At 53.2% G+C, this 27,456-nt stretch overlaps 1 protein-coding gene across 1 annotated transcript; it reads left to right on the top strand.

Moving 5' to 3' along the window:
* Positions 1–16,066: 16,066 nt before the first annotated feature.
* On the top strand, positions 16,067–27,218 carry Sik1 (salt inducible kinase 1). Its single transcript, XM_075979792.1, has 14 exons — positions 16,067–16,204; positions 16,858–17,028; positions 17,488–17,604; positions 20,060–20,123; positions 20,280–20,441; positions 20,554–20,678; positions 20,767–20,890; positions 21,446–21,669; positions 21,826–21,981; positions 22,341–22,463; positions 22,568–22,784; positions 23,207–23,488; positions 24,125–24,353; positions 24,761–27,218. The coding sequence occupies exons 2-14, from the start codon at positions 16,873–16,875 to the stop codon at positions 25,110–25,112; spliced, it is 2,331 nt and encodes a 776-aa protein (XP_075835907.1). The 5' UTR covers positions 16,067–16,204; positions 16,858–16,872; the 3' UTR covers positions 25,113–27,218.
* The last annotated feature ends 238 nt before the right edge of the window (positions 27,219–27,456 follow it).

The following is a 27,456-nucleotide window of genomic DNA, read 5'->3' as shown; positions in this document are numbered from 1 at the left end:
AGCCCATTGTGCTGCACTCTGGGTACTGAAGCCAGCAGCAACATCATTGTGGACCAACCTCCTCAGAGACGCCCCAGGAAGCACCTGGTTGTGCCTGGCCTTATACAGGGCTTTATATAAACTGAGGATCCAAGGTTTCTCCATAAAAGGAGTCTCCCGGTGTTGGTGAGGACTTCTACCTCCCATCTAGCTCTGACTTCCCTTGGGCAGGCTGCTGAAAACAGGGAGGACATGGGGAGTCATGCCCACTGAATATACTCTGCTTTATCCTTCTGGGGCTAAGTGTCCTCAGTGTCCCAGCCTCCAGCCCTCACCCTAGCCCATGACATCCAGCTGAGCCTCTTTCTCCCTCCCATTACTCCATTACAGCATTTGTGGTGTGGTGGCTTTGGTACGATCTGTCTCATCAGGTCCCCTCCCCCTACAGGGCATAGGGTGGCCTTACCTGGACAGAGGGTAGCAGGGTGGGGGGTGAGGCTGAGAGACTACTAATAACATGAAGGAGGGGACACCGAGGCTGCAAATAGTGAGCCGGCAAACGCTTACTGAGTGTCTGAGCTTTGTCTTGCCCATCTAGGGGTGTGCACCTCTGCAGCGGAGCCATGTGGGAAGCCAGGTTGTCCCAGTCTCCCTCAGAGGTGACACGGGAACCTGGGAGGGCAGGTTGCCTTCCTTAGTGAAGCAGCTCTCGGAAGCCTCCCTCTCCGCTGGCTTCCAGCTTCTATGTAAGCTATGGACACAGTATGGACGTACGTAGTACACCCGTGTCACTGTGACATTGAGAGATGCCGGGTTAGCTTCCCTTCCCTTCCCTCCACTATTTCTGCAGCACAGGGGATTCAGGTACTGAGTCCTCCAGGCTGCATTGGTGTCCCGTCGTCCATGCCCCCCACCCCCAGCACCTCTAACTTGTCTCTCTCTGTTGTTCATGTCTTGGCTGTTCCCACCCGAGACTAAGTCATCTCCGAGGGATTGCTGTCAGTCATTGTGACATCTTTCCTTCCTGGGTAGTGTCTGTAGGTGGACAGGTCAGCCTCCACAGCCAGAGTCAGCTGGGCTCTCGTGGGGGTCTCCCTGCAGGTTGGGGGACACGGTTCCACATGAATAGGGTACTTTTCCTGGGGATACTTCCCCGTTGTTCCCCCAGCCATGCGAAGCTATGCAGTGAGGAGCAAAACCTTCAAGGGCCTTCACTGACAAAGCCATCTGCTTGCCTCCCCTTCTCCTCTCCCTCCTCCTCCTCCTCTCCTGTGACTCTCAAATTTAAATCATAAAAAGGGGAATAGCCAGGTGCCAACAGAGCCCTGCGACTGGACGGTACACTGTGCCATCCAGACTTCTCCTCCCTTCCTGGCTCCACCTGGTTCCTCCCACGCAGGGCAGTGCCAGCCTCCGGGTGAGGAGCACCACCTGTTTGCCTTTAATTCACAGCTCGATCAAAAGGCTAACCAGATCAAAGTTACATTTCTTATCGCCTCTTAAGATTGAGTGAGGACTTATGTACTGGGTGGAGCGGCCCTTGGTGTCTGCTCTTTCCACACACAGAGGCTTTTACCACCCCCACTGACCTTCATCAGGGGCAGCCATGGCTGTAACATTCACCTGTGACGTCTGTGTGAATGACGATACATGTCTCAATGCCAGCTACTTGCTGACCACTAGCTGTGTGTTCTCCTTCCTTCAGTGGCATTGTTCATACCCTGAGAACATGGCTGCTGACGAACTCTGGTTGTGCAATGAAGCTTCTGAGCAAGGCTACCATGGTCACATTGAGACTCAGAGACAGCCTCGGGCCTCAGGGGGAACAAAACCCACCAAGGCAAACTAAGAAAAAAAATATAGATAAGGAAGATGTAAAGGCCCAAAACCCTTAATATTGAAAGAGCAATCTGAATAAATAGAAAAAGCATTTATTTACCTTGGGCATCTCTTGATTTGCGTCAACCAAAAAAGTCTGGCTCCTTTGTTTGGTATTAGCTTCCAGGAGCCAGCTCTTTCCCCCTGTTTCTGGGGTTTGGGTGGCTGACCGATACCCCGCTCCCAGAGTGTAAGTGCAACTTTCCCTGGCTGATGAGAGGCATCCCTGAGACAGACAGGAGCTATGGGAGTCGACGTCTTGCTGTGACCCCCGAAAGCTGGAAGAAGGTAGCCCCTCTCTGAACCCACCGTATGCTATTGTCACCGACCCCAGGAAGCACAAAGCAAGGCATCTCCAGGGGGCAGACACATCCTCTCCTGTGCAAGAGGCCGGGAAGTCCAAGGCAGAGACAGACACTCGGTGAGGGTCTACCTCTGTGCCAGCCCATGATGGCGGGCAGAAAGCCAACTATTGTCTCAGAAGGAACCCCTCTTGCTAATAGCCTTGCCCCAGCTGTGTGGGCGAGCCCATCATGGGACACCTCCGCACCTCAGCTTTGGGATCAGGTTTCCAGGCATGCATTGTGGGGAACACAGTGAAAGCACGAACGTGGCTACAGAGGGAAGGAGAATGGCAACCAAGGCCACACCAGCTGAGCCGAGCTGAGGCGCTGGGGGAAAGAAGGAGGCCAGTAGGACGGCATGGTCTCAGGACCCCACGTGGTTCAGTCTGTCTCGCCCTTTGCACCTGCCTATGTTAACCACCAATTCTCATGTTTAGGTTAAACAGGTTGGACTGCATTTCAACGAGAGGTCTTGGATGGCATCCAGAAAGAGAAAGTTGAAAAATGAGAACCGATCCTTCAGATTTAACATGCAGCCAATGCTGTGAACCCCCGTCACCAGTGTGAACTCTCAGCCAGTGGTGTGAACTCCCAATCACTGGTATGAACCCCTAGTCACCAGTGTGAACTCTCAGCCAGTGGTGTGAACCCCCAGTCACTGGTGTGAACTCCCAGCCAGTGGTGTGAACCCCCAGTCACTGGTGTGAACTCCCAGCCAGTGGTATGAACCTCCAGTCACAAGTGTGAACTCTCAGCCAGTAGTGTGAACACCCCAGTCATAGTGTGAACTCTCAGCCAGTGGCATGAACACCCAGTCACAGTGTGAACTCTCAGCCAGTGGCATGAACTCCCATCACTGGACACCAGCAAGTTCAAACGGGTGCCATTCAAGCCAAACTGCATCTCCCTATTGATGTCCTAAGTCCCTGGTGTGAAAATAGAGCTGTTGCGGTATTCTTGGTCAAAACAAGGTCATACTGGAGCAGTGGAGTGTCCTAAATCCAAACTGACCAGGGTCCTCATAAGAAGAAAGGGGCCAGCAGGGCAGAGAAGCCTCTGTGGAGCAGAGGTCAGGAAGGGATCCGAGGGACCACGGACAGGTCCTTCTGAGGACTGCAGACCCACCCTGGCCCCGCCCCGGAGTTGAGGAGGTGTGTACTGTATAGGTGCAGAGTTGCCGCTCCTCACCCAGCCTCCCGAGGGAACACAGTCCAATGCCGGCGACACTTTATCTCGGCCCCAGGAGGTGAATGCAGATACCATTTTAACATCTGGAGTTTACAGGCTTCTTGGAATCCCAATTCTTAAGTGCTGGCACAGCAGAAGGTCTAGAGAACGCCAGCTGCGAGGCAACCCCATCCAAAGGAAAAAGTCACACAGGAGTTCAGCATGCTGCAAAAGGCACCGCGGCACACTTGCAGAAGGTGTGCATGCAACACTGTCTGGATACGGGAGGGTGTTGAATAGATGCGAGGCACAGTGAAATATTAGATGCCATGCTCTCAACATACGACACAAAGAGTTGTCGTTCTGAAAACAGATGGTAGAGAACTACTTGCCAGGCAGAGAGGTGGCTCAGCAGGTAAAGGTGCTTGCTGCAAGCCTGACAACCTGAGTTCAATCCCCGGGACCGGAATAGTGGAAGGAGAGAACCACCTCTCCCGCAAGCTGTCCTCTGACCTCCACATGCTTGCTGTGGCCTGCAAGCCCCCCCCCCCCCGCTCCCCACATGTGTGTGCTCACACTCACACAAATACATAGAAACAAACCACGGTGTAATAAAAGTTTTAAATTCTTCACATAAGGCACCATCTAAATTTCTTTTTGAAAGCTGTAAAATTATGTATTTGTATAATATAGAAATACATTGTGTTCACCACACATGAATATCAACAGGACAGTAAAGTATGGATTGCCCTTAATGTCTATTATTTCTTACATATATTTCTCATGATTATTTATTCCGTTTCTCGTTTGAAATGGAGTTTCACCATCTTCCTCAGGCTGGCTCTGCATCTGTGGGCTCAGGCAAGTCCCCTGCCTTGGGGGAGTTGGGACTGCAGGTGCTACATCACCACATCCGGGGTACAGACCCCATTTCACCATTTGGGAAGTTTCAATTCTCCATACTGGAGAACGCACACTGATCTTTGAAACTAGCATGGAAGATACTAAGCCGTACTAACCCTGCCTACCCCAAGCCTGGCAAACTCCCTGAACATTTGAAGCCATAAAGCAATTTAAATTTGGTAGCAAAGGTCTCATTATGGGTCTGGTGTTTCTAAGTGACATCTGGGAAGCAAAATAAATCCTGGGGACTTTGTGAACCCTCTGGGGTGTGGCTGCACCCCAGGCTCTGGTGAGCTGTGCCTTTTCTCCATGGTCCAGGTGTTTCCACTCCCAGCCTGGGCCATGAGCTTCATCTTTCCCTTGTGAAATGCTACGGAAAGGGCGATTGCACAGGACAGCACCTAGACCTGACAAGGTGGAGTGACTTGTCCCAGGCCACGTAGCAGTCAGCAACGGTCTGGAGAGAAGCTCAGGTTGGCTGTCCTCACTCAGGTTGTAGTCCCTTTCTGGAGGAGCAGCACCACTGTCTAGCGGAATGTCACCAGCCTTCTGACACCAACCCCCGATAAGAATTGAGTGACGGGCTCTCTGAGACCTTCCTGAGCCCCTCAATTCAGATGGCTCCCCTGTTCTGAGATTCTCCCTGACGGAGGCTGTGGTGGTTATGACCGGGTCACCTGCTGTGGGGTAGGGCTGGCCTGATGACTCACTGTCCCCACCCTCTCTGCCAGCATGAGTGGGTGGGTGGGTAGGGCCTGGCAAAGCCTTGGAGCCTATCTGGAAGGAATGGGCAGCTTTGCCTGTGGGCTTCCTGTCCTGCCAGGTGCCTCAGCCCCCCCCCCCAGGACCACCTCTGCCCTGTGGTAATAGATGCTGGCCTCTCATTGCGGGTCATACCCAGAGAAGTTCCAGATGTTGCCAGGTCCTCTTATAGTTCTGATTCTCAGTGCTCAGCTGTCTCCACTGGCCTGGCCTGGCTGCCTATGGCCTTGCCCCCATATGGAGTTGTATGAGACTTCAAGGGTCCCAAACTCCCACCCTAACGCTGTGTAGATTTACTGGGTTCAATGTGGCCAACCAGGCCACCATAGCTGCCATCAACTAAGACACAGCCATTTAGCCCAACTTGGGTCAACAGGCTCCTGCTTACTTAATCCCATTAGCCTGCCCCATATCGTGACCCCCACACACATGGCTGATTTGGTCATTCCGGCTCTTCTGTGCGGATTTGATGCAGCACGCACCAGAGGCCTTTGAAGGTCGCATCCTGGCTAGGACAGGACACTGTGTCTCACCCAGCAGCCCCTGTACTCCACAGAGTCCACTTCTTAGCTGAGGAGAACGTTTCTTCAGGTTCCTAGCCTGCACCTACTGTGTGCAGTGGGGAGGGGTTGATATTGGGGTGCTCCAGGTTTCCAGAACCCCAATCTCATGAGCAGAATTTCTGGTTTATAAGTTGGGGTTTATTAGTCCCTGAGGTTCTCCATCTTCAGAAACACCCCAGAGTGAGCTGCGGAGTTCTGGCCACAGTCCGAGTGGCATATGTGACATTCACAGGAAAGATTTTTCCTTCTGTCTGCTCTCACCCTGTGAATACCCGAGAGAAGCCTGGAGTGCAGGGTGCTTTGGAGTCAGTCTGCACAGCATGAGTGTCGTACGTTCCTGTGTTGTCTTATGTGCTGGGATTGCACATATAATGATAAACAAGAGCGGAGTAGGAGATGGCTGGTGCATAGCTGCCGACCTCCTCCAAGCCCAAGCCCTGCTGCCGAGCATCCCCAGCCCACACCATGGTCCCACATCCCTGTCCTGGCCTCTCCACCTGAAGCCTGCAGGGCAGACTTAATGCAGGGTGGGGCCTCACCTCAGGGAACCTGGCTGACCTCTGCACCCCTGTGGCCTCTGGAGTCTGAGGGCAGGACAGGGACTTCCGGGAGGTTTGGGTAGTTTGCATTCCTTCTGAACTCTTGGACGTTAGAAGCTTTTTACATTTTTGTGAAACACATAAAGTGTACATTGTTCCACTTGGCCGTTTTTGTTCTTTGAGACGGGGGTCTAGCTGTGTAACTGGCGCCGTCCTCGAACTCATGGTCCTCCTACCTCTGCCTCCTGTGCACCAGGTTAAAGGTTATCGCACCACCACATCTGGGCACCTTTACCCAGTTCAGCTGCATTATATCCATTCCAGAGCTCTCCACCCTCCCAACTGCACCGGCTCCCTTCCCCCTTCTCACTGCGGCCCTCACCACTCCTCTCTCTGTGTTTATGAAATGGCTGCTTTAGGGACCGTGTGTGAGTGGAATCACACTGTCCTCTTGGGACCGACTTGTCACACCGAGCATGGTGCCTTCTCTCTCCAGCCATGTTGCAGGTGTGCCAAGATTTCCTTCCTTAATAAGCAGCATCGTGTTCTGTTGTGTGGACTATCTTGCTTCTCCACGTGTCCACAGATGGGCACTTGGGCTTGGACTTCAACAAAGGGTCCGTGGCATTTGGGGTGACTCCAGGCTTCTTGATCTAAGCTCTAGCACAGAGCCTTGCACTACAGGCAATGTGTGTTTCCTCCATACGTATCCTTTTCCTGTGTTTTCTGTGGCTTCTCTAGACCACGGAGGCAATGACAGCCTGACAGTATGTGCTGAGGCCCCTGGCTCTGTCCCTCACTGTTACACATCTTTGCATGGCTCCTAGCTGTCATGAGGTCCCCGTGCAGGGTCTTTAGATTGTGTGTGTTGTGACGACAGCGTAGGCCATTTTTACCAGCTGACCCAACACTGTTCTCTCCATCTCCTGACACAAGTTGATACATCTCTCCTTTAAACAAACAGCAGCAATTCCTGACGCCATGGAAACCAGGTCAAAGAAAATGAATACCCTTCTGCTGGCCAAGAAAAAAATGCCTGTCAAACCTCACAGCTTCCTCAGATGCAGGAGCCTGTGTATTGCCTTGGCAACCTAAGGACAGGCCTCCACATGTTCCATAACCTGGCTGCGGTGACAATAGGTGACTCCCAGCCTCTAGCCAGCCCTGGATTTCTGTAGGTGGTGCTCATGCCTTTGGCCTCCAGGGCCTCCCTTCTGAGAGTCCTAACCCACATCCATTTTCAGTGTTTTCCCCGACTCTCAGAGCCATCTTCTTAAGCAGCCTCCCAAAACTAGGGGGAGGTGTCGGAGTAGTCCAGGAGCAATGGAAGCTGACAGGGTTCCCCCAGAGCACGAGTCTATGCTGCAATATTGTTCTGCAGCATGATAAGGGGAAAGGGTCAGCCCAGCCCCTGCACAGGGAGCACTTCACCTTCCGATGGTGCAATTTTAGGAGCCAAGTGGAAACCAAAATTTTGATGGTGTTTACTAGCAAGGCAAGGTGCTTTCTCCATGGGCCACTGGGAAAGGCAAGCAGGAGCCCCACGTGGAAGGGGTGGTGCTGTGGCATAAATGGCATGAGGGGAACATGGAACACCAGCAGCATCTCCTGTGCCTGATTTCGTCTTTATGTATTTCTGCATTTTCCGGTTTTCTGCTGCACATTTCCCATCCTCCCCACTCCACCCCATTTCCCTTTCACAACGTCTGTTACCTGTGGTCAGCCTTGGTCTGGAAATGCTACATGGAAACATCCTAGAAATAAGTCATTGCACAACACCTGAGCTCCAAGGTGAAACCTCAGGCCACCTTGCTCCATCTTGCCCGAGATGTCACAAATCATGTCTGGTGTAGCCTCAACGTATACAACACCCACCCACTTGGCTTACTGAGTTTCAAAGGGACTGTCTCAGAATTCCACTGTGTGTGTTCAGGGGCCCCGTGCCAAATCCCACATGGTGACAATATCTGTGTCACTCACTTCATTTTGTCTCATACCAGAGGCCCAGGGTCATTCATTGTCTGTCACCCTCGTAAGAAAGGTAAGCACAGCCCAGTCATATTTGGGAGGAGCTAGATCACATGGCTCAGTTTGTTTTTAATGTTGCTCTCCTGTAGTATGAGGTGTTGATATTAATCACTTACTATGACTAATTTATAGGCCTCATCCTAGGCATGTATATGCAGAGAATATATATATGCAGAGAATGTGATTACATGGTATACTGTTATTACAGGAGAGCTTGTATGCCTGTATGCATATCGTGAAGGTTAATCTTGGCTGTTGGCTTGGTGAGATCTGGAGTCACCTAGGAGACACACTTCTGGAGTTGGCTGAAGGCATGTCCAGAGAGATTTAACTGAGGAAGGAAGACCCACTCTGAATATGACAGTACCATGCCATGGACTGGGGTCCAGGACTGAATCCAAAGGGAAGAGGAAGGAAGCTAGCTGAGTAACAATATTTCTCTCTCTCTCTCTCTCTCTCTCTCTCTCTCTCTCTCTCTCTCTCTCTCTCTCTCTCCCTCTCCTTCCAACTGGATACAGTGTAACCAGCTGTCTCCTGCTTCTGCCCCCTCGCCACTGTGCTGAACTATAGCCTTAAGCTGACAACTATGATCAACCCTTCCTTCCTTGCTTTTGTCGGGGATTTTTGTGACAGCCACAAGGAAAGTAAGCAGCACACACCTGTGGGGAAAATGGAGCCACAGCTGTGTACACAGCATATCTGCCACTCTGCACTTGGCTTGGTTTCAGGACACAGAAGGTCTTAGAACACCCCTTGGGCATGAAAGGGGACTGCTGTAATTTCACAGGAAAGACTAGCAGCTTTAGGGAAGCCATCATCGGCTCCCCACCTCGAGCAGCTGAAATTGGTGGAGACCCATCCAGAAGCCAAGGGGGAAGTCAGACTCCTGACCCTTAGGTATCTGACTATCCCTCCTCAAACCACTGGGGGAAGGGCCTTACTTCTAGATCAGTGGGTCCTCCCCTCCCCCAAGGTGAGCTGTGAGAAGAGGCAGGGAATTGCTTTTACCTCTAAGTCACTGGACCTCTAGCCCCCCCGGGGCCCCTCCCTCTTTGCCACCTCCCCAGTTTGCACTCCCAGTTTTTTTGTTTTTCTGTCCCCAGCATCTTTGGCAGCAATGCCCCTAGGCTGGGTAAACCCGAAGTGCCACACCTACCCTCAAGCACCTCTGGAGAAGCCACACACAAACATTTAGGCAGTATATTGCAAACAGACACTTGGCCACACTGAAGGTCGCCACCAGATTTTCCACCCTGACCTCACTACGTCCAGTTCAGAATCCACAGAGAAGAGGTAAATGGCTGCCTCCTGCCTGCACCCTCAGGCCCATGTCAATGCCCACACAGGCAGAGCCCACCCAAGTCCACCCTTCCCGCCACAGCCTCTGCTTCACTGTCCCGCGTCATCGCCCTCCGCAAGTGACTTGCATATTGTTTTCTGTCTCAACTGCTCATCCTTTTTTTTTTAATAGTTAAAAACACATTGTTTACGTATGTGTGTTTTGTGTGTGTGTGTCGGTACCTCATGTGTGCAGAGGTCAGAAGAGGTGTTGGATTCCCTGGAACTGGAGTTACGGATGAGTGTGCGCTGCATGTCAGGTGCTGGGAGTTGATGCCAAGACCCTCAAAAAGAGCAGTCAGTGCTCAAACCCTGGTTATCTCTCCAACCCTCCAATTGTCTGTGTTAGAACCAATGGCCTAGAGAGAAGGTGTCTATGGCATCCGACCTCAGTGCTCCCAACATCCAACAGTGTTGGTGTGCAGCAGGTGCCTCACAAGTCTTTGGGGGACCATCTGATACCAGACACCCTGGGGAAATTCATACTTGGGTTAACCTGTCCCTTCTCACCTTGATCTTGGCAGAGTATCTTCCTGTCTGTCACCATTTCCTGGCAGTCTGGAGCATGCTCATTCACGTTCATAGCCACAGCACCTGGCACAGCTCTTACAGATTATAGAAACTTGTATGTAGTTTCCAGATGACGAAAGGAAAAGAAGCGAAACCAGCAGACTGCTGTGTGCAAAGCTGGTGGCCCCTGAGGCGATGAGAGTCACCACTGAACATCTGTCATGGGAGTCACAGTGTCCTGGGCAACCCTGCAGAGAGCCCAGAGTAAAAATGCTAGGCTGGCTCCGGGCCATGTTCGGGGGGGGGGGGGCAAGGCTGCTCTCTCCGTATCTGTAGAAGGTGAAGCCTCCCAGGCTCTGCCATGCAGGAAGAGTCAGAATTTTGTTCCCTATGCTGGCTGAATGTGTAGCCCCCGCCCCCCCAGTTCACCTGTTGGCAATTTATTCTCCAAATTTATATGCTGATGGTTTGTGGCACTGGTGTTTCTGAGAGGTAACTGGGTTGAGATGAACTCACAAAGGAGGGGCTCCAGGGACACCTTAGTGGCTTTATAGGAAGAGGAAGATTGCAGAGGTCTGAGTTGGCACACCTGCTGCCTGCATCAAGTTACAAAGACATTATAATGCAGGAAGAAGGCCCTGGAGGGAAGCCAGCATCCTGCTCTTGGGCATCCCAGCCTTCAGAGACATCAGTCATATACAGCGTAAACCAGCCTCAGCGACCAAGGAAGCATGCAGCGATGATGCTTTCCAGTCTCAGGCATTTGGTTATAACAACAGAAAACAGACTGACACTCCCCAGTTGCTAGGTACCTCGTATCAAACAGCAGAGAGCTGAAATCTATGGACGCAGCTCCCTTCCCCCTGTGGGATGCAAAGATTTCCACTAGACATGTTTTGCCCCGGCAGGTAACCAATCCCAAGCAGAGGTCATTATTACAGCTCTTAACAAGACACCCACACACACTAGGTTCTGATGTTCCTCTTTTGACCCTTGCTGACCCCCAGGGACACTGATCTCATCTTGTGCTCCATCTTCGACTATCTCACACAACTGCAGCAGATGTTAGGGGCACAGACACCCAAAGGCCTCATAGTCCTCACATCTGGAATAGATTTGCTTGACCACCGAGCAAGACCATGAGCTACATGTACCCGTGATTTCTCATGGGGCTGGCGATGTGGCTCAGTGGTAGCTCACTTGTCTAGACATGTAAGGCTCTGAGTTCCCAAAGATAAAAATAAAAAAATAACCTTTGTTTAAGACTAAAAAACTCTGTATCCACTATGAAATTTATTATGAAAGTGTTTTCCATTGCTGTTATAAACACTTTGACCAAAAGCATCTTAGGGAGGAAGGGGTTTATTTTAGTTTAGTTCACAGTTCACTGTAAGGGAAGTCAGGGAAGAACCTAAGGCAAAGGCCATGGAGGCTTCTCTGGCTTCCATTTACCTCCTGGGTCTACCTTCCCAGGGGTTGTACCACCCACAGTGGACTGGCTCCTCCCACCTCCGTCATCTGTCAAGAAAATGCCTATAGGCCATCTGATGGAGGGATGGTCCTAGTTAAGGTCCCCTCTTCCCACGTGACTTTAGTCTATGTCAAGTTGGCAAAGACCAACCAACCCAGGAGATTTCCAAAACAAACAAACAAACAAACAACAACAATCCTAAAGACAGACCTACAGTATGACCCAGCCATACCGTTCCAAGTCAACACAACACAGACATTTTGTATGTCCATGTTTCCAGTTCACTGTTCACAACAGCTAGCAAGAGGAAGCAACCTGGCTGTCCATCAATGGATGAATGGAGAAGGGAAATGTGGTCCGTATACACAAAGGAACGTCATTCAGCTGTAAAGAAGAATGAATTCATGACACTTTCAGCAAAATGAACAGAACTGGAAATTAACGTAGGTATCCATACCCAGAAAGACAAAATCTAGATGCTCATGTGTGCATCTAGATTTTAATTTCTGTGTGTGTGTGTGTGTGTGTGTGTGTGTGTGTGTGTGTGTGTGTGTCTAGGGGGCACAGGTCTTCAATCTAGAGCAGGGAAATGAGGTCTTCTGGGAAGGTTGGAGGGTAAGGAGAATACCTGAGACTTGGGGGAGGAGGGTAGACAAGTGAACTGAAAGGACCCGGGGAGGAAGTGGGGGAGAAGAGAGAAGGGAAGAGAACAAACAAGACAGTGTCTTAAAGTCTTACGGTGAAATCTTACTTTATGTGCTAATCTAAAAATGTAGTAAAAAAAAAATTTAAAAGATCCACAAGTTTAAAAATTAATTCATTATATTTCTCACTACCAACAGGAAGCCTAGGGCTCTGGAATTAAGGTCATGAATAAACCCATTCCTACTGGTAGGTGCATGGATGCTTCTGAGTCTGCTTTGTATGGGGGTTACCTCTCCAGAAGCCCAGACACCTTCCACTCTTGTCCCAGAGTCCCCGGAACCTTCTCCTCTCACCATTGGGAGAGGAGAGGTCTGGCTCGCTTTGCTGTTTGGTGATCCTCTTAAGCGTCCCTTGCTTGCTGATCTGGGCACTGTCTGGAGAAGCCGGAGTCTCTGCCCAGGTATATTCCAACAGTAATAGCATTCTAGGGCAATCACGGAGCCTCTGTGCAGGTGAGGTGTTGCCAAAGTCAAGGCCAGGCAGCTTCGCTTGGACCTGTTCACTGAGCTCCTGGCCCATCACTGGGGGTTACTGGGTCTTAGGCTTTCTCTCTGCTGATCCTAAACCTGAGCTGTGACTCCTGCCTCAGTGCACAACATGTCAAAGTTTGGAGGTATGGTGGGGTCAGACAAACCAATGTAAGTGACCAGGCTGGGATAGCCCACTTTTCTTGACTGCTTCAGAAGCCATCTGGCAGTAGCACAAAACCAAACCAAACCCAAAACCCTGAAGTAGAGAGGGACTCGGCCAGAGGGGCAAAGAAGCCCTTGGGTAATAAGAGGGGTGGCCCAAGAAAGAAGGGTGACTTGTCCAACTCTTGGTGAAATAGGAAAGCATCCCTCTCTTCAAGGGAGGTCTTCACAGCTCAGAGTAGCCAGCCTGTTCCCATTTAGTCTCAGAGGTGCTGTAGAACTCCAGGCTCTGCTCATGTTAGGGTCGGACCGTGCCAGCGCAGTCATGAACACTGAAGGACCCCGGATCAGCAGACAGGGCTTCCAGCCTCATAGTCCGAACAACAAAACCAATCTCTGGGACCATCACAGCTCCAGGACAGATGTGAGACTTCCAAATGGAAAAAAAAAAAGAGTAGTTCCCATTTGCCAGTCAGTGCTATTTCAAGAAGGTGCCTCACTGGCAGAGCAAGGCACAGCCCTGGGCTCCCTCCCCTGCTCTAGGTGAGGAATCCCTGAGTCATTTGCTCATATCTGGAGAAGCGCATACCAGGTGTTCTCTTCCTCCTCAAGTGCCAAAGCATACCGCAGAACCTGACAGAAAATGGCAGTGGGAGCAGTTCTGCCCAGGGATCACTGTCCTCCTCAAGTGCCAAAGCATACCGCAGAACCTGACAGAAAATGGCAGTGGGAGCAGTTCTGCCCAGGGATCACTGTCCTCCTCAAGTGCCAAAGCATACCGCAGAACCTGACAGAAAATGGCAGTGGAAGCACTTCTGCTCAGGGATCACTGGCAGAGTTACGGGGGTCGGGGAGAATGCCTGGATCCAGGTTTGCCTCTGAGGCAGCAGCCACCCCTGGGATTGGACCCCAAGTTTTTCTTTGGTGCTGATTGAAGATGAGGGCCTGACCGCTCCTAGGTATGGTGGAAGAGAAGGTTTGTGTTGTAGCAAAGCGGGAGAGAACAGCCAGAAGCATCTGGAAGGGTCCAGACTGAATGAAGATGGCCAGCAGAATAGAGCAGGCAATGGGAGGAAATAGAGAGGGGAGAGCAAGAGAGAAAGAAAAGAGAGACGGAGACAAAAGAAGACCAAGAGAACTGAAAGAGGGACGGGGGGGGGGGACCAAGGGAATGAGGGCCAAGGGAAGAACCAAGAGAGTGGGGTTCAGGGGCGGGAGAGGTTCAGGGTAAGGAGCAGGTGAGAAGGGCTGGGAGGAGTCTGGACTGTAATAGACACCTGTGAAGCTGACGCTTAGTGACCCGCGTCAGCTTTGATATGCTAATAGACACCTCAGTTAGCCATTTGTCCTGAGTTGCTTTGGGACCTAACACTGATGACGTGTTTGCAAACACCTCAGACCTTTCGAAAGGTTCTGGCTAGACGGAGGCTAGTGGGTGGACAAACGGCGCGGGGATTAGGGCTCCTGAGGCAAGAGCAAGGTGTTTTCTTACACGGTTTCTTACCCTCTGTGTAGCTCTCCTAGGAAGGGACAAGAAGTTGGGACCCCTGGGGAAGCAGTGGTAAGCAGCTCAGATGGGAGGGGCTAAAACCACTCCCCCAAATTCTTGACTTGAGAACCTGGGACAAACCAAGGAAGCACTCTGGAAGACGAAAGCAACTCTGAGATGGCTAGTGTTCTTGAATGCCCTTCAAAACATACTGGCCCCAGACAGGCAAGGCAGGGAGTGGTGAAATCCTGGTGCGGTTGAGAGGTGTGGCAACTGTGGCACATGGCCCCGCCCCCTTTTGCCCCCCCTCATCTGCCGATGAACTCTGCCTCCCTTGAGATCCTAGTTCTGAACCAATTTTGATTAATTCCTGCTCAGGAGCTGATCTGTGAAGCGCTCTCTCTCTCTCTCTCTCTCTCTCTCTCTCTCTCTCTCTCTCTCTGTCTCTGTCTCTGTCTCTCTCTCTCTCTCTCTCTCTGTCTCTCTGTCTCTCTCTCTCTCTCTCACACACACACACACACACACATACACACAAACACACACAGCCATCTGGAAGGGGAGACGCAGAAGTTTTAGCCTTAAGCTGCCGTCCTCCTAGCCTTGGAGAATCGTCTGTCCCCGTCTGTCCCCTGTTTTAGAACACATCTACCTTTCTGATGATGTGTGAAGGAACACAGCGCAGCAGGAACACAAACAAAGGGAGTCACACACTTGCCATTTCCCCTCTTTCCACACTCCATCTCCCCTTTAATGGGCCCTGCTTCCGGCAGGCACTCTCAGGGTCAGTCCCAAGGTCCCAGCAGCCCTGTGTCCTATCTGCTTTCTGGAAGCAGCTTAGGGACAGACAGGGTGGGCCAACTGGCACGCAGCATTAGCCGCTAAGGGAGTGGGCAAAGTGCCCAGACCTCCAAGGGCCCCACCTATCAGCCCTGAGTGGGGTGGCGGGTGGCAGGGGCTGGGTCCTTCCGTTGCCTGTGTCTGAAGTATCCCTCCTATTCTGCTGTCCCCAGGATACTGCAGGACCAAGGCAGTGGGCTAGCCTTCGAGGGGGCCCTTGAAGAGGGAGGCTTCAGGACCATGAGACACATTTTCTTGCTTTAACTTTCCAACTTTTGCTGAATACTTTGAGATTTTTTTTTTATTTCTGTTACAAAAGTAACTGGGATTTCTAAATTTCCTAAAGTTTTCTAAAGCATTTCTGCAGCTGGCCGGCCCTCTCTAGAATGAGATGAGGGTCAAGGGGCAGTCGCTGCTGGCTGCACCATCGCGTGCCCGCGCACAGGCGAGTGATCCGTCCAGGGCCACCAGCTCCAGAGCCCCTTGCCGAAAATCCAGAGGCTCTATTTCACCCTGCTGCGTCCGAAGGGGATCCCAAGGCATCGTACCCATCACGAGGGCCGCCCTCCCCACTCCCCGCCCGCGAGCTGGTCCCCAAGCAGGCTCGGCCTCCTGGCCGGTGGGGCCACAGCAGTGTGTCCCGCACCCGGCAGGGGGCGCCGGTAGTCTCAGGAGGCTGCGGAGCCCGGACCCTGACGTCACCGCCCGCGGTCGCCATGGCGACGGCCTCACCGGCGCGCGCGTCAGAGCCTCCAGTCTCTTGGCAACCGCCCGATCTCCGCTCCCCCTCTACCGGCACTGGGCCGCGCGTCGCTCTGGCGTCAAAGCGACGTCAATGGGCTGTGCCGGCCGCGGGGGGCGGGGCGGGGCGGGGCCTACGCGGGGCGGGGCGGGGCGGGGCGTTGCCGCGTGCGGCCGGCGGCGGCGGGGCGCTGACATGCGGCGCGGCCCGGGCGGCGGCAGCAGCGTTGGCGGCGGCGGCGCGAAAGGCAGGCGCCGGAACAGAGCGAGCAGTCGAACGGGCGGCGTCCCGGGTCGGGCGCACGGAGGGCGGCGGAGGTGAGTGGTAGCGCGGGTTCGGGTAACCCCTGGCTCGCAGGTGCGCGCTTAGGGTCGCGGGCTGGACTCCAGCCCCGCGGGCTCCCCATTGTTGCGGGTCGGCGCCGGGAGGCGGGTCCGCGAGCACCAGGTTTAGAAGCCTGTCCTGGGGAGCCGAGCGCGGGCGCGGGTGGACGGGCGCGCGATACAAGTCCGGGACCCGAGGGATTCAGGGGCTTGCGTGGGGGTCGACCGCGGGTGGACTGCTGGCGCGCGCGCCCGTCCAGGACCGGGGGTCTTGGGGCGCGTGCGTGGGGGGTTCGTGTGGAGGGAACCTGGTATCGAGGGCGCGCCACTGGGAACCCGGGATCCCAGAGCTCGGACTCGGGGGATTTGATGTAGAGGGGTCCGTTCGTGGAGACTTTAGCCGGGGGACACGGGGTCAAGGAATGAGCGAGTGGGGTGCGAGCTAGGATCCAGGATCGGGGAACTCACTAGTGGGGCCGCGGGCTCGGGGGCTGCGACTGGAGGAACACGGGGTCGAGGACGCACGCGTGGTGGCCTGGCGTACACAGTTTCGGTGGCCGCGTCGTGGAGGCGCGCGCTGGGGGGGGGGCGCTTCGGGGTCGGACCGGCGTTAGTCGGAGCTGAACGCACTTCTCACTGACCCGCAGGTGCGGCCCGAAGCCATGGTGATCATGTCGGAGTTCAGCGCGGTCCCCTCGGGCACCGGCCAGGGCCAGCAGAAGCCCCTTCGGGTGGGCTTTTACGACGTGGAACGGACTCTGGGCAAAGGCAATTTTGCGGTGGTTAAGCTGGCGCGGCACCGAGTCACCAAAACGCAGGTGCGTGCGCGTGTTGGGGGAGACTAAGCCAGGGGGTGGATCCAGCCAGGGGGTGGACCCCTGTGCTGATTCAATCCTGCAGAGTTGATTGTCACAATTGTAAACGATGACAGTGTTTAGTCTGGTGAAGGAAAAAAAAGCTTTGTATTATGCTTCTGCATAATTTGTACAATTACTAGGGAGCAGCAAAGATAATGACCAACAACCCCCACCCCACCCCCGCAAAAAAAAAAAAGAAAGAAAATCAACCAGTAATGAGTGGCTCCAGTAAAAGCTAGATGGCAAATACAAGGGCTTTTTGAATAATGTTAGTGACTACTTTTCTCCCAACTTCTTGTGACCTTTTGAAGACATCAAATGTTTGATAAACTCATGTTGCAAAAAAAAAAGTGTAAATGAGGTTAGTTGAAGGTTTCTTTCTAAACAGAAATACCCCCTTTTCTTTTTAAAACTCTTTAGGTTGCAATAAAAATAATTGACAAGACACGGTTAGATTCTAGCAATCTGGAGAAGATCTACCGGGAGGTCCAGCTCATGAAGCTCCTCAACCACCCGCATATCATCAAGCTCTACCAGGTGAGCCGGCTGAGCCTCGCTGCTCCGTGGTCATGTCCACGGCTTCTCCCATGCCACACCCTGAGCCTGTGGTCCCCAAAGGTGGCCCAGGGTTTCTGCTGCCTGCCGTATGGGAACCAGGGAGTACAAAGTAAATAGCTTGACCTTCAGTTAGGCTGTTCGGCTTTATTGACTCTTAGTCTCTTGATTTGCCCTGTTGGAGTTTTATCTAGTATTGTGACTTGTTCCAGCTTTGGACGTGTGGAGGTCTGTTGATGAAGCCCTGTCACTGTGAGAATAGCCACATGTACCGTCAGTCTTAGGGCAGAAGGACAAACTGGAGTGAAACTCGAAAGTTCTGCCGTTGCAGATGATTACTAAATGTTAAAAAAGCAGCTGTTCCCTCCGCTTTTCCGTGCTGTGTCTTTGTGACGGCGGCAGCAAGCCCTCGCCTCCCGTTGTTACCCACAGTGTGGAGCGAAGGCGGGGAGACACTTCAGCCCTGGGAGCTTGCCAGATAATGCCGGCTGGGACTGTGCCTCACCTATTTGTCTCTTGGTTATTTCCTGATAATCTTCCCTCACATCTTCCCTGGTGAACAAACGGCCACTTCTGCTGCCGTGAGCAATGGGTCTAGGTGTAGAGGAGCCAGGCCTTGTGAGTGTTGCATGTGGTTGTGCTGCTGTGCAAGTCCAGTCAGTGACTCCCAGAGTCCTCGTGAGCCCGAGGTGACTACAGGGGACATGAGTGTGTAGTTGGAAAAGCTGTGTGTACTGTGCAGTAGAGGACAGAGCTGTAATTTCAGTTACCCCTGGCCGTCCTTCTCAGCACAGCGGCAGACAAGTCATTGGAGCTTGTGTTTGGCCTGTGGTGACAGTTCCCTCGGTGTCTCTACGCACAGAGCCCAGGGCTGTGCGCTCAGGGGTCACGCTTTATTTCAGTCTCCATCTTTAAGTTGTGCTTGAAGGTAAAGTTTCCTCTGCAGCCAGTGTTGGGAGAGGGGGCTGGGAAGAGGGCCTCCCCGACCTTCGGAGCAGAACGCTCTCGTCCTCCTGCCTGGAGAGGCCAACCTGTGCTGCTCCCAGCACCCTCCTCTCCTCCCTGCCTTCGACTTGCCGACCAGGTCAAAGCCGTAGCACTGAGGAAATGTCCAGGCGATGGATGCCAGAGTGGATATTTTCGATCCTGTCTTCAGTGACTCAGCTTTCAGGATTAGGTGGGCTGGGGAAGCCAGTGGGTCCTCTGGTCTTGATACTGATGTCTAGTGTTCCTTCAGCTGGCCCAGGCCTCTCCTTCTCTCCCTTTGGTGGGGGTGGGAAGAGTTTGATTGGTTTCATTTGTTGAGATAGGGTCTTACCGTGTAGTCCTCGCTGACCCAGTGCTCTCTGTCTCGATTGCCTTAGTCTCCTGAGTGCCGGGATTACTGATGTCTGCCACTGCACTTGGTTTATTTAGGGCTTTAAAAGTTTAAAAGATGTTTGTTTTCCGTCCTCTTTTCTTCCGTTAAGAAAAGGGACAGGCAGGGCTGTGTGGAGGGAGATGACAGTTAATTTTTTAGCTGAATTGCTGTGGTTTTTAATAATACTTTTCTTGGTAAATCTATGACAAAAAGCTTCTTTAAAATAGCCTTTAAAGAAATAACAGTATGTCTTGAACCCAAAGAAATCCTTCTTCCTATCAAAGTACATTCTCTTCCCCTCCCTGAAATGTTTTTTTTTTTATTAATTATTTATTTGTATTGAGACAGTTGCTCTCTGTAGACGGACTGGCCTGAAACCTGCTATGTAGTCCAGGCTGGCCTTGAGCTATGGGCAGTCCTGGCTCTGCCTCCAGAGTGCTGGGATTCCAGGTGTAATCCACCATACCCGGCTCCTCTGAAATAGTGAAACCATACCACTTGCATGGGTGTTTTTTGTTCGTTTCAGAGCCAAAAATTTGAGTCTTACCTTGTTGCTTAGTTATGATTTGAATTCTTTTCAGTAGCATAAAGTCAGTGAATGAACTCTGAAGGTGTATGTTGACATTGACCGTTACTGTTGACACATGCCGAGCAGTGCGCTGTACAAAGAGCGATCCCCTGTAGCTTATCTGGCAAGGCCATGTTCTTAAGCTTAATGTCGTGTCAATAAAGCAAGTGGGGGTGGGATATTTGTATTGGTCACTCCGTTTGCTTTTTTTTTTTTTTTTTTGCTTGTATGAGCAGCTGTCCATAGGGCTTCTGAAAGGGTGCCCGTGGGCTTCTGCCATCAGTGGCCTCCCCAGCTCCCAGGAGGCAAGCAAGGCAAATGTTTGCCCTGTACAGAGGTACCAGGAGATGGCAGGGCAGAGGGGCTTATCATTCCTCCCTCTTTCCTTCAATGATGGAGGCGGTTTCTTGGAGAAGTCAAAGGTTGCTTGGGGTTCGGGTGCATCCATCATGGCTTCCATGCGACCCTTTTGCCCTGCTTAAGTTTTCCTTTTGCTGTTGTTGTTTCAGGTTATGGAGACGAAGGACATGCTTTACATCGTCACAGAGTTTGCAAAGAATGGAGAGATGTTCGGTGAGCTGCATTCATTTTAGTGTTAGGTGAAGGCTCCCTTCCCTCATACGCCTGTATCTCCGCGGCTTCTCAGTGCTGCTCAGTGCTTCCTTGCCCGGCCCCAGGTAGCGGCAGACTCGGCATCTTGGGGTGTAACTTGGTTTTGTTGTTTCTCAGATTATCTGACTTCGAATGGGCACCTGAGCGAGAACGAGGCTAGGAAGAAGTTCTGGCAGATTCTGTCAGCAGTAGAGTATTGCCATAACCATCACATAGTCCACCGGGACCTCAAGACAGAGAACCTGCTGCTGGACGGCAACATGGACATCAAGCTGGCAGGCAAGACTGCGTGGCGAGGGAGGCCCTGTGGGGTCTCTGCTTCCAGGGCACCCTGCAGCCATCACACTTGCCGGTCCCAGACTGATGTAGTGCCTGTTCTTCTGCCTCACAGATTTTGGATTTGGGAATTTCTACAAGCCAGGAGAGCCCCTGTCCACGTGGTGTGGGAGCCCCCCCTATGCAGCGCCCGAAGTCTTTGAGGGAAAGGAGTATGAAGGCCCCCAGCTGGACATCTGGGTAGGAACCTTTTTGGACTCTGCTGCCTGCTACCACATTCCTGGAGCTGGCAAGCAGGGCACCGACACAGCTATCTGGTTGTTCACAGAGCCTCGGCGTGGTGCTGTATGTCCTCGTCTGTGGCTCCCTGCCTTTTGATGGACCCAACCTGCCGACGCTGAGACAGCGGGTGCTGGAGGGCCGGTTCCGCATCCCCTTCTTCATGTCTCAAGGTGGGTGGGCATAGAGTTGGTCTCCCTGGGAGTCTTGGGTAAGCTGGGTGGTGGCTTTGGGGAAGAGGTGGTGGGTGGGTCTTGGCAGTACACGCTCAGTGGTCTAGCAAGTCTGCTGTCAAGTTAGGACTCAAGTCCAGGTGATCAGGCTGTAAGAGAAACTCAACCCACAGGTGCTTTCCCAGTGCCCTACTTACAGCCTGTGCAGGAAGCTCCCCATGTACCCTGCCTCCTGCAAGCCTCATCTCTGCAGGCCCCCCACCGTCAGGCCTCAGGATGCCAGCCTCTCTCACATACACAGGACTTTCTGTTTTACAAAGATTTCTAACCTCGTGTGCCACAACAGGAGGGAGAGTCTAAATGGTTTTCTACAGGGGACATTTAAAAATGTCTTCCCTGGGTCTGGCCCCCAGTTTAGTAGAACTCTTCTGTAGCGGGGAGGGGGGCTACAATGACTGGTGGATTTCTGCGGGCGTGATGAACTCATCTGTGGAAGTGGGAATGAGCCTCTGGGCTGAGCCTCCTGTCCTCAATACGAGTCCTTCACCTCCACAGACTGTGAGACGCTCATCCGACGCATGCTGGTCGTGGATCCTGCCAAGCGCATCACCATTGCCCAGATCCGCCAGCACCGGTGGATGCAGGCTGACCCCACCCTCCTGCAGCAGGATGACCCCACCTACTCCATGCAGGGCTACACCTCCAACCTGGGCGACTACAATGAGCAGGTGCTGGGCATCATGCAGGCCCTTGGCATTGACCGGCAGAGGACAGTGGAGGTGAGCACATTGCCCTGCCTGCGCCTCCCACCCTGGAATGGCGGCGGGATCAACTTGTCCCCTTCTCTAGGGATAGGCCTGGGAATGATCTCACAGGGAAGCTACTGGCCAGTACAGCTGGAGCCTCACGCTGACCCCACTGTCCTTGCTCCCCAGTCTCTGCAGAACAGCAGCTACAACCACTTCGCCGCCATTTACTACCTCCTGCTCGAGCGCCTCAAGGAGCACCGAAGCACCCAGCCCTCCTCCCGGCCCAGCCCTGCCCCCACCAGACAGCCCCGGCTTCGAAGCTCGGACCTCAGCAGTCTGGAGGTGAGGATGACTTCCTTCTTAGAGCCCTGCCTGTCCCTTTGCTTTGAGTTGTCAGAGCTCGGAATCCCTTGCTTGACAATGCACTGACTCTGGGAAGTCCCCTGGACCTCATTGCAACCCTAGTTGCAGATTTTTGGAAAAGGAAGGGCTTTGGGGATTGAGGGGTGGTTATGACGGCTCCCCTCTGGGCCAGGGTTCTGGCCAGCAGGCTCTTGTTCCTAGCACCTCCTCCTGGCCACCAGCACGTGCAGTGGCCTCGTAGATGACAGCCCAGAATCCTGAGCCCCAAGCCCAATCAGCTAGCATCTGACTTCTGAGAGTTGACCCTGGAATCACTTTCTTAAAACCCCTCCTCTCAGGTGCCTCAAGAAATTCTCCCATGTGACCCTTTCCGGCCCTCTCTGCTGTGCCCACAGCCCCAGGCCTTGGCTCAGTCTGTCCTGCAGGCCGAGATGGACTGTGATCTCCACAGCTCCCTTCAGGTATGTGAGTGCTGGTCCGCTCTTTCCTGGTGGCTGTGCCCCCCCCCGCCCCCGTACCCATTCTTAGAGCCCTAGAAATTACCGGCTTCTCTCTCTCCTTGCAGCCTTTGTTCTTCCCTGTGGATACCAACTGCAGCGGAGGGTTCCGGCACCGTTCCGTCTCCCCCAGCAGCCTACTGGACACAGCTATCTGCGAGGAGGCCAGGCCGGGTCCCGGCCTAGAGGAGGAGCAAGAGGTCCAGGAACCCCTGCCTGGCAGCACAGGCCGGAGGCATACACTGGCTGAAGTCTCCACCCATTTCTCCCCACTCAACCCTCCTTGTAAGTGCACCTCAAACCGTAGTATCCGGGGTGAGGGTCAAAACCATGCTGAACTCACTTTAAGCGGGTCCTTTTCCTGGCACCCTCCTCCAATTAGTTTTTAGCGACCCATGGTTCGTACTTGGGCATGCCTGCACTTATCTCAGAGTGGGACACCCCTTGGCTGTCCCAGGCACTAGAGGGCAGGTGTTTGGCCTTGGGCTTCTTCCTGTCCTGGGGTCTGAGTGACACTGTTAGTCTACCATCTGCCTGGGCACCTATGGGCCCACAGCCAGGGCCTTTGGGCTCTGGTGGCCTAGATGAGAGTCAGGATGGAGAATACCATACCACAGCCTCACTCACTAACAGGCCCTGTACCCTGTCCCTCAGGCTGTGACTTTAGGGTGTGCAGTCTCCTTTTCAACCATCTCATCTTCCCACAGGCATAATCGTGTCCTCCTCTGCCACAGCGAGTCCCTCGGAAGGAACCAGCTCTGATAGCTGCCTCCCCTTCTCTGCAAGTGAAGGTCCTGCGGGGCTCGGCAGTGGCTTGGCCACCCCAGGGCTGCTGGGCACCAGCTCTCCAGTCAGATTGGCCTCGCCTTTCCTGGGCTCGCATTCAGCTACCCCTGTACTTCAGGCTCAGGCTGGTCTGGGCACAGCTGTCCTACTTCCTGTCAGCTTCCAGGAGGGACGGAGGGCATCAGATACCTCACTTACTCAAGGTAAAGTCCCCACTGTGTCCATCCTTATGCCTCTGCTACTGTCCTGCAGGCCATCTCTGTCCTTAATGGAAGCTGTGTCTTACCCCCAGCCTCAGCAGGGTCATTAGTGCTCCTCAGGCAGGCTGAACGTACCACCCCAACTCTGGGCAGCTTAGGTTACAGGGTGGACTCAGACCTGACCCTGAGAGCAAGGGACAACCATTCTGGGCAACAACTCCTGTCTGACAGACCAGGGTCAAGGAAGGACCCTGACAAAGGCAGCTCCATAGCTGTTTGGGTTTTTCCATGCCTCTCAGGGTCAGGGGTACCTGTGAAGTCCCCTATGTCTGTGATAGTCCAGGGAGCCCCCAGAGCCCAGTGCATTGCACGTCCCCTTCTCCATAGCATATCCAGACACACCTGTCCCATTGGGAAGGACTACAGTTCTGCCCCGGAAAACAGACTGGTCATGGGGGGACGGGTGGATGTTGGGCTCAGGAGCTGGCAGCTGCCACGCCCCATAGGGAGCTGCTGTCCAGTTAGGCTTTCCTTCCCTCCTCCTCAGGGCCCTCCTCGGGGCATGGAAACTCCAGCAGGCTGAAGGCCATTGGCCATAATCTAAGGCAGACCTGCTAACCTCTGCTCTTGTTTCTACAGGGCTGAAGGCCTTTCGGCAGCAGCTGAGGAAAAACGCGAGGACCAAGGGGTTCCTGGGGCTGAACAAGATCAAAGGGTTGGCACGCCAGGTGTGTCAGTCCTCTATCCGAGCTCCCCGGGGAGGCATGAGTACCTTCCACACCCCAGCTCCAAGCTCAGGCCTGCAAGGCTGCACGGCCAGCAGTCGGGAAGGCAGGAGCCTTCTTGAAGAGGTGCTGCAGCAGCAGAGGTAGGCCTGCCTCTTAGGGACCCGTGAAACAAGCACCCCCACTTCCCTGTGTGCCAAGATGTCCCCCATCATGTGGTTCCTTAATGAGGTCTCTGCAGCCTGACACCTTGTCAAGGATAGAGCCAGGAGGGGCAGCGGGCAGGTTTAGTAATAACCCTTTGTGGGTGGAGGGCATTGGTGACCAAGACTGCCCTGTTGAGCTGGCATCTCTGAGTTGCCACAACAGCTAAGACTTAGGGCAGGATGGCTCAGGCATGTGTCATGTCGCACACAGAGCTCTGTGAGACATTGTCTACCAAGAGCAGCCCTGAGGTGGGTGGGACCCACCTGGGCAGTGTGGAAACCTGAGTGTTTCTGGGCAGAGCCAACAGAGTAACCTCTTTCCTCCCCGTCTGTCTGTTCCTCAGGCTGCTCCAGTTACAGCACCACTCGGTCACCTCATCTGGCTGCCAGCCGGGCCCCCAGCCATCCCCTGTCCCATGCATGCTCACTCCCTGTGACGGCCTCCTCATGTCCGGGATCCCGGTGTTGCCGGCACCCCTCCTCCAGGCTGGCATGTCCCCGGTGGCCTCAGCTGCGCAGCTTCTGGATACCCACCTGCACATCAGTGCTGGCCCAGTGGCTCTGCCCACGGGGCCCCTCCCACAGTGCCTCACCAGGCTGGCTCCGAGCTGTGACCCTGCTGGGCTGCCACAGGGGGACTGTGAGATGGAGGACCTGACCTCTGGCCAGCGGGGGACATTTGTCTTGGTACAGTGAGGGTGGCGTTGCCACAGCCCCCCATGGCCCATTGACTCTTCCAAGCAATAATTTCAGAGTATGTGAAGGTGGTTTCGGACTCAAAGCCAAGAACTTTCTAGAAGTGAAACAAGCAATATGTTTGGTGTATGGGCTTTTTAGGATTTTTTGTTTTGTTTTGTTTTTCCTTGCACTGAGTGACCTCAATGAGTAGGGACTGAAACTTTCTGAAGAAATAATAATTGAGGGTGTGTCATATGGGCGGGTGGATGGGAGGGGAAGTGGGTTGAGGGAAGAGGCCCGTGCGGCTGGGGTGAAGGAGAAGAGAGGGGCCACACTGCTCAGGGACCTACACTCCTGTTCCCAGCTCATCGTCAGGCGATGAGTGCGGACGTCCCTGTAGGGAGCAGCACCCGGTGTGGCACCTGTCTGTGTGTTGGTTGGCGTCGTTCTGGGTTTGGGTTCACAGCTCTCCACTTCTGAAATGCTCACGCTTTAACAAAACTGTGAACTTGCTGCTCTCTGTGTGGGTTTGCAAACAGCCAGAACCGGCCTAGGGGAAGACCGAGTGCATTGTCGGGATTTCCCTGTCGGCCAGAGGACGACCTTGTCGTGCTTTTGCTTGGGTGTTGTAGCCGCTCGAGTCAGTTTGCTAGGCCTAGTAGAGGAAACCACAAAGGACTGGAAGGGGTGAGGACCCGCGGGTGGGCACTTTGTCCCACGGTCACTTGGCCCAGAACCCCTCACACCGCAAGGAAGCCAACAAGTTCCTTCCTGCCGTGTATCTCGACTCCGCTGCTAATTACCAGGTTTTTACACATTTCGTTATCAGGGTCCAACAAGAACACCTGACGGGGAAATCGTGCAATACCAAGGGGCTGTGACCAGAGGGGCCCAGGCAGTCAGCGGGCATCTTGGTTATGACCGCCTGCCCTTGGTCTGGGACCTTTCCTGTTAAAACTCTGGCACCCAGGCCTGGGCTCTGTCTGGCTTGCTTTCCAGGAAGATGAGAAGTATAGGTCAGTGTTTGTAAAGTTTCTTTTTTAAGCAAATACTGTATATGTATATAAATAGGAGACAGACACTACTTATTTTTTCTATTTTGTATACACTTTTGTGTTCCTGGCTTAAACTTCCCTTGGTCACATTAAGAAGTGTCCCCATCTGCACCATGTTTGTGTTGAAGGGGTTGCAGGCTGCCCACCTCCAGCACAGGGTAGAGATGTCAGGGAAGGGGTGACCCTGCCTGACCAGTGCTGGTCTACCTCGGCAGGAAGACCCAGGCACAGTTCTGCCACCCAAAAGCCTCTGGAAGGAGCTAGGGATGTCACCCCTTCCTCCTCACCCTGCATCAGGCATCTGTCCCTCTGCCTCCCAGGTGACTTCCACTATGGCAATCTCACCACCGCAGTATTAACCTGAGGTCGTTGAGGGAGAGGGAAGGAGGCACTTTTTAAAAGCCAAAGATTGACCGAGTTACCTGAGGCCAGGAAGAGGCTGCACGCAACCTGATGTCACAGCGTGGTCTTCCCTGTCGGCCCTGTGGCCCATCTTGTACCACTTACTCTCAAAGACAGGTGAAAGAAAGGCCATCCTTCTGGGTCAGAACTGGTGCCCTCCATAGAACAAGCCAAAAAGTGTCCCTCCTGCCGACTCACCAGATGTGTGGATTGGGGAAGCACCCAGCAGCCTGGGCAGCCAGCCCTGGTCTCCCACAGTTCCGTTCTGGATACCACAGATCAAAGGCCTGGGCACTGCTGTGTCAGAAGCGACAAGCACTTTACTTTCTGGCAGTTTTTGTGTCTTCGAGTCGCTGCCGACCCCTCTCCAGGGGACAGTCACGTCATGGTTTTAAGTTCTTGTTTTTTGGTGTGTGTGGTGTGTTTTGTAGATCCTTCACAGTCCTGGACTGTAACAGAATTGCCTATTTAAAGACACTACGTGATCTCAGATGTATATAATGGGTTTTTTTTGTTGTTGTTTTCATTTTTTTTTTACTCTGATGGAATTGTTTCATTTCTCATGTTAGTGTGAGAAACATATGCCAAATGATTAGTTGATGTATGTTTTTTTAATTTAATATTTAAATAAAATATTTGGGGGGAACCTTGACTTTCCCTTGCTTCACCTCTGGGAGTGCATTCCTTTGAGACACTGTTAGGTTGGTCTGATGCCTGTTTTCTACAGTGGGCTGAGCTGTGTCGAGACCTGCCACCGTGTCCTGTCTTAGCCCAAAGTCTGCAGTAGGCTTTTTCTTCCCATGCCCATTCCCTTCTTTGGCCCCCTTCCTTCCTCCAAATGTTCTCTGAATCCCTTTGAAAATTCTAGAAGTTTTCAGTCTTACAAGTATTGAAGAATTTCACAG

Source organism: Microtus pennsylvanicus, chromosome 7, assembly GCF_037038515.1.
Source record: "Microtus pennsylvanicus isolate mMicPen1 chromosome 7, mMicPen1.hap1, whole genome shotgun sequence".
Lineage (NCBI taxonomy): Eukaryota > Metazoa > Chordata > Mammalia > Rodentia > Cricetidae > Microtus > Microtus pennsylvanicus.
This window is presented reverse-complemented; position numbering and strand designations above follow the sequence as displayed.

Bases quoted from the DNA above. Each gene is read 5' to 3' on its own strand.
- Sik1 (XM_075979792.1), top strand. From the start codon at position 16,873: ATGGTGATCATGTCGGAGTTCAGCGCGGTCCCCTCGGGCACCGGCCAG. The intron at 17,029-17,487 runs GTGCGTGCGCGT...AAAACTCTTTAG, and splicing joins ACCGAGTCACCAAAACGCAG to GTTGCAATAAAAATAATTGA. The intron at 22,464-22,567 runs GTATGTGAGTGC...CTCTCCTTGCAG, and splicing joins ATCTCCACAGCTCCCTTCAG to CCTTTGTTCTTCCCTGTGGA.